The sequence below is a fragment of the Sardina pilchardus genome, chromosome 20 (genome assembly GCF_963854185.1).
Source record: "Sardina pilchardus chromosome 20, fSarPil1.1, whole genome shotgun sequence".
NCBI lineage: Eukaryota > Metazoa > Chordata > Actinopteri > Clupeiformes > Clupeidae > Sardina > Sardina pilchardus.
The window spans coordinates 6,401,076-6,411,075 of NC_085013.1; the positions used below are offsets into that span (position 1 = coordinate 6,401,076).

At 42.6% G+C, this 10,000-nt stretch overlaps 1 protein-coding gene across 3 annotated transcripts in view; it reads left to right on the top strand.

Moving 5' to 3' along the window:
- The window catches only part of LOC134068220 (metastasis-associated protein MTA1-like), a 32,447-nt gene that overhangs the window by 14,083 nt on the left and 8,364 nt on the right, over positions 1 to 10,000 (top strand). For all 3 annotated transcript variants that reach the window (XR_009936619.1, XR_009936620.1, XM_062523809.1), the window contains exons 4-9: positions 5,905 to 6,031; positions 7,052 to 7,115; positions 7,899 to 8,016; positions 8,216 to 8,318; positions 8,669 to 8,768; positions 9,999 to 10,000. The exon at positions 9,999 to 10,000 is cut by the window's right edge and continues 187 nt beyond it. Coding sequence is in view for 1 of the 3 variants with exons in the window: in XM_062523809.1 (XP_062379793.1) it covers positions 5,905 to 6,031; positions 7,052 to 7,115; positions 7,899 to 8,016; positions 8,216 to 8,318; positions 8,669 to 8,768; positions 9,999 to 10,000 (514 nt within the window). In the remaining 2 variants the exon portion in view is untranslated. The remainder of the gene's footprint in view (positions 1 to 5,904; positions 6,032 to 7,051; positions 7,116 to 7,898; positions 8,017 to 8,215; positions 8,319 to 8,668; positions 8,769 to 9,998) is intronic.

Below are 10,000 nucleotides of genomic sequence, written 5' to 3' on the forward strand. Positions count from 1 at the left end.
TATGGCTGTGAATCCACAGGCCGGTCCAAAGCCGCGATAAAATAATGATAAAATTCATAAAAATGATATGATGTTTTATGAATGAGATGACGAGGCAGTTCACACTCATAAGTTCTATCAGAGGAGAATGTCGCAATGTATATGGATCTAATGGGACTGGTATATAAAAAAAGTTCTAACATAAAATTCGTTTGAGTTATCTTTTCATTAAATATTTTTATATCCACTTCTGATGCCATAATGAAGGCCACTGCTAAAATATAGTGGCTGTTACATTTTCCTAGGTATTTAAACACTATGTGAATGTTAAAATTCCATCATAACATTCTTTTTTAACGGGTACCCCTAATTCAGAACTGTACTTTTCACATTTCTAGATGAAAATAGTGCCTCGTGTTTTAGTTCTCATGCACAGGCCCACTCTCTCACTCCCTCTCCCTGCCTCCTTCCCTCCACTCATCTGGTAAGGTGATTCATTCAGGAATAATTGATGATTGGTTGCGGAAGGTGAATGGCCGAGGGAGCTGGGTGAGAGAATGGCCCCTGTGGTTTAGCTAGACCGCTTGGCTACAAGCCTGAGGTGGCCGGTCTCTCTCTCTCTCCTCTGTTCTTTCTTTCTTTTCCTTGCTTTCTCTTTTCTTACTTTCTCTTTCTATCTGTCTCTCTTGCTCTCTCTCACACTCTCTCTCTCTGTTTCTCTCTTTCTCACCACCTCTCCATCTCAGTTCTCTTCCTTCCCCCTATAGTTTCTTGCACACCTTGGCTTTCACACTCTTTTTCAGTAAGGGAGGAAATTCCCCTAGCTGAACTTGGCCCGTTATGATTCAGAGGAGTAAGTCACTCCTCCTACACCTCGGTAAAAAATGTATGGCCTTGTGTACTGCGTTCCGAATTGTAGCCCATACCGATTGCCTGTTGCCGTAGAAGGACCAGCTAAAAAACATGGTTGATATTGTTTTTATTTATTTACTTTTTTTTTTTTTGTTTACTCAAATTGGGGACCTTCACCTCTGTTGATCAGAATCAGCTTTATTGGCCAGGTTTGCATGAACAAACAAGGAATTTGACTCCGGTTAATCTTTTCACTCAAGTACTACACTCAACAATAGTAAAAATAATAATAAAAATAATAATAAGGGCAGTAAGCTATGTATAAGAATAAAGGAATAATACAGTATGTACATTTACAAATAAATAGATGCTGTGGGTGGGATAGGGTAATACAATACAATTGTCCAGAGGGAGAGTGTATGCCTTGTTGTCCCTGTCAAGGTATACCATGGTCTTGGACACCCCAACAGGCACAGACAAGAATGCTGTGATACGAGACCAGCACTAGCTGTAGCCTCAGCTGATACTGTTTTGACTTTTTTGAGTTTAATGTTTTCAAAGGGTTGGCCAAGCAGTCGGACATGCTGCCCATTATGTATGGTCTACACTAGGGTGTGGAACTAACGACTGCAATTATGGTTCTTTGCCCTTCAGAGTGTCTCTTTTAAACACATAAATGTAATCCAAGAAACACCCTAAAAGTGTGTGTGTGTGTCTGTGTGTGTGTGTGTGTCTGTGTGTGTCTCTGTGTGTAGACAGGGAAAAATCCAGAACGATCTAATAAAGGTCACTACCAAACTTTTCTCAATTGATTCTATAGTACTTTTCCGCGTAGAATCCATTTCTGCTTGGGACATTTTTATATCACGCATAGTTAATGAGATAATTTGCATATTTGAATACATTAGGGCAATTCCATATCAGTTGGAACAGGTCCGACACCATGGTCCTCAGTTTTTCCTGATTTTTGGTCCAAATGTTCCTCCATGTCTCATTGGAAGAAAACCAAAATTTTAGCTGGGTATCTTGTTTAGTTTCTGAGATATGGCTCTTCAAATGTGGTTAGACGTGTCCTTAAAAAAGGCTGAAAATTCCTGTATTTAATGAGCACCACTTTTTTTTAAACCCCTCTCCTCTCTTAAGGCTACCATATTATTTTCTAAAAATTTGAACACTGGGGCAGTACCCTGTGTTGTTGTCCAAAATCACAAAGGAATTACAGTCCTTCCCACCATTGGAGACTTATCCATCGAAACAAACCCATATTTTTTTGAAAGCAATGAAAAAAAAAACTGTTTTTGTTCTCTTATGGTCATGAATGCCTAGCACTCACATTTTTAAAACTCTACGTATTTATAGTCCATGAGTAAGAGAACATGTTGATAAAAAATTGAGATGTTTTTTTTTTCTTATTTCGAGGCTATGAGCCTTCAAAGTTGGCCAAAATGGCGTTTTTTCCTAAAAATGCCACTTTTATTGCCTTTTTCCAAGGACAAGATGAAATGTAAATCCAACATTTCTTTTTTTCTGCAATAGTGTGGCACTTCGTAGACCATGTGAATGTGGTAGATCCGACCTGTCCATTCTAATATCCCCACAGCACATGTCTGAAGTTAGAAAAAATGAAAACTAGTCTTGGCTGAAGGAGGTGTTGGTTTGATTTGTATGAACCTCTTAGAAGGACAATATGGGGTGTAAACCCATTTTTTCTGTTTGAGGGATCAGAATGCCATCTTGTAAATAGGATAAAAATTTTGTATCCCATTTCTACTCTTTAGTGATCCCTTAAAATATGTCCAAAAGTTGTCAAAAATGAAAAAGGCAACTTTTGAAAAATGGCCAAGTGGATCAAGTCACACAAGGTTAAAAATGTAATATAAGACAGATGAGAAACTGAGGGAGAACACTGTGAAATGTTTAACCCTGTTACGATGGCCTTTGAACCCACTGTGTCCCTAATATCCGGTTATATATCTGATAACCGGAAGTTGGTTTAAAACAGGAAATAAACTTTAAAAAGGCTATATCTAGAGAACGGAAGGTCATAGAAATAAACATTCACTTCTTGCTTGATCCTCATGGGCGAATTATGTCTGATGGAGCAAATCAGATTGAGTCTACGACCTTCCGTTCAATAGTTGTTTGCAAAAACTATTTCCCATTGAAATGAATGGGAAAAAAAAAAAAAAACTGTAAGTGTTGAGGCCAAAATCATGGTTTGAGATATTGTGTAGGAGTATGTTTCAGACCATTTGGAGTTGATCGGTACCCACTTTGTGTGATAAAAAAATATTATTAATTTAACTTATGGATGGATATGGATGACCAAAAAGTGTAGGATTTTCACTGGTCCTAGGGTTATGTTTATCTAAGTGGATCTCAGGTTAACTGTCCAGGGATACCATTAGAACAAATCACAATGCATGCTGCATCCAACGGTAACTCCAACAGCAACCAGGAGACAATATGCTTCATGCAGAAGAAATTTGTTTAATGAGAATGAACCTCAGTTAGGGACACAGTGGGTTCAAAGGCCATCATAGCAGGGATTATACATTTAACAGTGTTCTCCCTCAGTATCTCTTCTGTCTTATATTTCATTTTTAGCCTTGTGACTTGATCCACTTGGCCATTTAGTCGCCTTTTTCTCCCCATTTATGACAACTTTTGGACATATTTTAAGGGATCACTAAAGTGTAAAAATGGGATATAACATTTTTATCCTGTTCACAGGATGGCATTCTAATCCCTCAAAAAGATAAAATGGGTTTACATCCTTCTAAGAGGTTCATACAAATCAAACCAACACCTCCTTCAGCCAAGACATTTTTTCATTTTTTCTAGCTTCAGACATGTGCTGTGGGGATATTAAAATGGACAGGTCGGATCTACCACATTCACATGCTCTACAAAGTGCCACACTATTGCAGAAAAAAAGAAATGTTGGATTTGCATTTCATCTTGTCCTTGGAAAAAGGCAATAAAAGTGGCATTTTTAGGAAAAACGCCATTTTGGCCAACTTTGAAGGCTCATAGCCTCGAAATAAGAAAAAAAAACATCTCAATTTTTTTGTCAACATGTTCTCTTACTCATGGACTATATATATGCAGAGTTTTAAAAATGTGAGTGCTAGGCATTCATGACCATAAGAGAACAAGAACAGGCTTTTTTTTCATTGCTTTAAAAAAAAAATATGGGTTTGTTTCGATGAATAAGTCTCCAATGGTGGGAAGGACTGTAATTCCTTTGTGATTTTGGACAACAACACAGGGTAGTGTTCAAATTTTTAGAAAATAATATGGTAGCCTTAAGAGAGGAGAGGGGTTTAAAAAAAAGAGGTGCTCATTAAATAAAGGAATTTTCAGCCTTTTTTTTAGGACACGTCTAACCACATTTGAAGAGCCATATCTCAGAAACTAAACAAGATACCCAGCTAAAATTTTGGTTTTCTTCTAATGAGACATGGAGGAACATTTGGACCAAAAATCAGGAAAAACTGAGGACCGTGGTGTCGGACCTGTTCCAACTGATATGGAATTGCCCTAATGTATTCAAATATGCAAATTATCTCATTAACTATGCGTGATATAAAAATGTCCCAAGCAGAAATGGATTCTACGCGGAAAAGTACTATAGAATCAATTGAGAAAAGTTTGGTAGTGACCTTTATTAGATCGTTCTGGATTTTTCCCTGTCTAGTGTGTTTGCGTTCACATTTCGGTGAAGGACCAGAAAGGTGAATTTGATTGTGAAAGCTGGCGAACCAAGTGAATGAGCTTGGGAATATGTATTGATTTTTAGACACTTGCGTCTGAAATCCCGTGATTGCTTCTCGCTTTTACCCGTTTTCCTCCCTTTCTCAATCACTCTCTCCTTCACTCTTTAAATCTCTCTCTTTCTCTCTCTCTCTCTCCCCCCCCACTCTTTTTCCCCCCCATCCAAGTGTCTCTCTGTCTCCAAAGTATCCAATTGGATCTCAGGACTCATTTTAAGGCACTTTTGTGCCTATTTGTCCTTCAAATGAAACCGAGAGAGACAGTGAGGGAATGAAATTGGAGTGTAGTGAGGCGAAAACTGATTGAAAGATAGGAGAGAGGGTGATGAAGGAAGAACATTAGTGCACCACGGCGGTCTATGTTGACAAAGATGGCCTTTTGAGACAAAGGCGACTATGTATTTACTTGCATTTGTTAAAATAAGGGTTCTGAACTTCTATACCGCTACAATAAACCTGACGAATACCAGTCACCCCAGACTCAACATGCCATACTAAACCACTCTGGTTCAGTCGGTTGTTTTGTTCTCACCGTGTTGTCAGAGAGTCTGTTTGGGGGAGGGAGTTTGGCACATAATGTCTCCATAATGTCTCCAAGTCTGGCTGTTGGCATCCAATTACATTGAGCCATATAAGAAAATGTGTAAGTAAAAAACAGTACGCTCCCTCCTCCAGGAAGTGCTAATAGCTGCTTACGAATGCTTAATAAAGACCTTATGACTCAGTTGTGGAGCTCTTCAGAGCTCTCTCACAGGAAGTGTCATTGGGAGCCTGAAGCCAGGCGCATACCAATCAGCCGTGCTAGCTAATACTTGCCATCAGCACCCGGCACCACTGTTGCCTAGCAACAAGTACTACTGTTGTCCAACCACTGCTAGTGAGGGTAATACTGATGTAGTATCCAAGCGTGGTGTTTCAGAATCAATACACCCCATGTCGACTTCCAACAATTGCGGCACAAGCGGCTGATTACTGCGACTGACCACATTATAGGGCACTATTCATTTGCTTTACAATATGCCATGGACAAAGCCTGAATGGTCAGAACAAGTACATAGGTGTTTGACCTGAAATTATTTATTTATTTTTTTATTTTTTTACTCTTTCTAAATAAAATAATTCATGATTAATTGTAGCTCACCAGGTGTAATGACTGAGCAGTAATTGTAAGCAGCTTTAATATTTAGTTTTGTTATTGTACTGAAGAGATGGTCCGGTTTGATCTTTCAGGGGTCGCTCCGGTGACCTTGTAAGCGTTCCATGTTTGGCTTAACCTTTGACCCCTTTGGTCCTGCAGGAGAGATGGAGGAGGAGATGGAGAACCCGGAGATCCTGGACCTGCCCGAGAAGCAAAAGCACCAGCTCCGCCACCGAGAGCTCTTCCTCTCTCGCCAGCTGGAGTCACTGCCTGCCACACACATCAGGTACAAGACACACACACACACACACACACACACACACACACACACACCTGCACACGCTCGTGCTTTTACTTGCTTGTAAACATTGAATCATTTATACACAGAGGTGGTGAGGATGATTGAAATCAGATAGGTTTGTACCAGATGCATCACGTGGGGCGATAGTCATTACAACGACTGCATTTCATCTTTGATACGGGATTGGTTTTCATTCCAGTTCTTTTCAGGCATACAGTATGTGCATCCAGTGTGTGCAGAACTGATGTTCATTTTGTCGTGTGTGGGTGTCCTGGCTCACTGTGAAGAGTAGCTTTCTATGCCATGTATGGCTTGCCTATGATGTGCTAACGGTGGAGTATTACACATCCCTACACAGCACAGGGTCAGTGACGGATGTTTTTACACCAAAAAAAGACTTATTTAGCCGCTGCTGCATCGACTGTCTGTCCCGTCCTCAAACTGTTTACTGAGGCCAGTAGAGTTTGACAGGGACTATAAATAATTCATCCCAAATCGCTCCTGCTCGGTCACAGCGTTTCACATTTTGTACCGAATCCCTTAATCATCTCTGTGCCATTTGCATAGACCATACCTGTCAACATCGGGCTTTGAGAATAAGGGAGGTTTTTCAAGCACCCGCCCCCGAGCCTTCCCACCTGCCTGCTTCTCTTATTCTCCAATGAGGGTGGGATTAGCTCGGGCCTACATTAACTAATTGACTGTAATTAGATGGCCTGACACTGGTTTACTTGTTTACTGGATGGACGGGGGACGGGGGACGGGGGGACGGGGGGGTGTAGCAAGACCAGTTCAGAGAGTGATCGGGCAGGTTGAGAATGCAGGAGATTCACTGGAAAATATTAAACTGGGAGGACGTCATTGGTTGACGAGTGGGGGACACAGCTGCTTTGGCGGGTAATGATGGGTTAGATTGATTGCGGTGGTTTAAATTTTATTTCGAGTGTTTATTTATATTGCTATATTTACTCACGCTGATTAATTGGACGCATGTGTGTGTTTCAGGGGAAAGTGTTGTGTCACACTCCTAAATGAGACTGAGGCGCTTAAATCCTACTTGGAACGGGAGGTGAGTCTGTGTGTGTGTGTGTGTGTGTGTTTGTTTGTTTATGTGTCTATGTGTTCATATGATGGACTGAGAGATTCTCTGTGTCCATCTCCAGGCTTACATGTGTTTGTACAAGCTCACTTGTGTAACACTTATTTTAAAAAATGTATCATGTGGTGTCTCCAGATGTGTTTGCAGTAATTTCAGTTACATAACAAGTGTGTGTGTGTGTGTGTGTGTGTGTGTGTGTGTGTGTGTGTGTGTGTGTGTGTGTGTGTGTGTGTGTGTGTGTGTGAGAGAAAGAGAGAGTGTGTGTGTACACGAGGCATTTTGAATACGTTTTCATATGAATTATTTAGTCCGTTGACCCAGAAGATTCTCTGCACATTCTGTAATGAGGTGGCTGGAGAATCTTCTCAGTGCTGGGCCAGAATTACACACATACACATACGCACACACACACACACACACACACACACACACTTGCACACAGATCCACTCATGTTTATGTTGATGTGCATTTTGGCCTAAAAAGCTATGACACGGTTTAGTTGAACGGTAGTTCATTGGCATTGATGAGGTTGGAAACTACTTCTGAAACACAACATTTATCTTCACAGTAATCTAGTTATTGGGCTTCAGAGGTCTCAGGGGCATACTGTAGCTCACATCTTATGGATACCATCTAAATTGCCGTCTTCCACTCATGCTCTCTCTCTCTCTCTCTCTCTCTCTCTCTCTCTCTCTCTCTCTCTCTCTCTCTCTCTCTCTCTCTCTCTCGCTCTCTCTCACCCCATCTCTCAGGATGCCTTCTTCTACTCCCTGGTGTATGATCCCCAGCAGAAGACCCTGCTGGCTGATAAAGGGGAGATCCGCGTTGGAACCAAGTATCAGGCGGACATCACTGACCTCCTGGCTGAGGGTAGGCCTTACACACACACACACACACACACACACACACACACAAGAAAAATACTGATGGCAGACAAAGTATCGCTCTGTTCATATTGTCCTCATAATGCCTTGCATGGATTACAAAACATAATGTGTCATCAATATCCTGATCAGAAATGAAAAGCCATTAGATCCAGCTGACTGGTCCCGTGTGTGTTTGTGTGTAGGGGAAGAGGATGGCAGAGACCTGACCAAACTGGAAGAGAAGGTCTGGGACCCGAGCAGTTTGCTCACAGAGAAACAGATTGACCAGTTTTTAGTGGTGGCACGGTGAGGAAAACACACTTTTCTCACACACACACACACACACACACACACACACACACACACACTGACACACACACACACTCACACACTCACACACTCACACACTCACACACACACACACACTCACACACACACACACACACACACACACACACACACACACACACACACACACACACACACACACACACTCTTTCTCTCACTCACTTCTCACTCAGTTTGTCGCTTACTCTCTCACTTACTCTCTCACTTACACACTCTCCCCACACAGGCATCACTTTCGGTTCTGTGTTGGATGTGGTCTGTGAGCGTGTCTGAGTTTGACATGCAATTGTGCATTGTGCTTTGTGCAGGTCTGTCGGTACGTTCGCGAGAGCCCTGGACTGCAGCAGTTCCGTGCGGCAACCCAGCCTCCACATGAGCGCGGCGGCCGCCTCCAGAGACATCACACTGGTGAGCACCGCCGTGACCGTCGACTTCCCTCGGTCTACGCCTTTGACCTCTGACCTCTATAAACCAACTGTACAGTCTGTGCCTCTGCTGCTCCCTGCCAAAAACCCTCAACCAAACGCTCCAACAAACCCTCCAACCTCTAAAGATGGGACACATTGTTCTAAATGGCCACACTGGTACACCCTTGAATGTCTGAAAGCTGTGCTTATACGCGCATACTCATTTGTACTCTACCAATTGGTGTACACCATGAAACCGGTCAGTGACCAATGATGATTTAACCCCCCCCCCCCCCCCCCCCACACACACACACACACACACACACACACACACACACACACACACACACACACACACAGTAATGAGCTCTTACTGCATCTTGAGTGAGTAATACAATTGCTCAGTATTGAGGACCTCTCTATAGAGAACGGTCTCAACGCTGCCCTCGTGTGGGCGGAAGGGGAAGCGCGTCTGCTGATGTTATCGTCGCGGCGAGGCCCAGAGGACTTGTGTTGCCCCAAGCCTGCCTCCTCAGAAACCATGATGGGTCATGACATCACCCATCATCTCCGCTCCTTTAGCTCTGTTGCATAGCAACGACACCAATATGGCATGGAAAAAAATAAAAAATACAGCCTCCACTCACACACACTACCATATGTACAGAAACACACTCCCTCTCACACAGACCCACACAATGTGTGCCTAAACACAAACGCACACACTAAGAAGGGCTCAGTAACAAGCAGCACATTTCTACATGTGGAAGCTGCTTTTATCCCATGTGGTGGAACAAGGTTTGAACCCAGTGGCACAGAGCTCTCACTCAGGGTGCCGCATAAGTGCCTGTAGCCAATCTCCACATATTAAACACAACAGGAACATAGAAGCTTCTACAGACCTTAGCTAGACAACAATGACTTCTGGAATTGTGTGTGTGTGTCTGTGACTGTGTACGTGTGTGTGTGTCTGTGACTGTGTACGTGTGTGTGCGTGTGTACGTGCGTGTGTGTGTGTGTGTGTGCGTGTGTGTGTCTGTACATCTGTGTCTGCGTCTGTGTGCGTGTGTTTGTCTATGTATTTGTGTGTGTGTGTGTGTGTGTGTGTGTCTATGTACATTTGTGTCTGCTTCTGTGTACGTGTGTGTGTGTGTGTGTGTGTGTATGGGTGTGTTCATGTACTCGAATCTAAGTGTTGAAATGGTCTCCCCCCCCCCCCCCCCCCACTCAGTT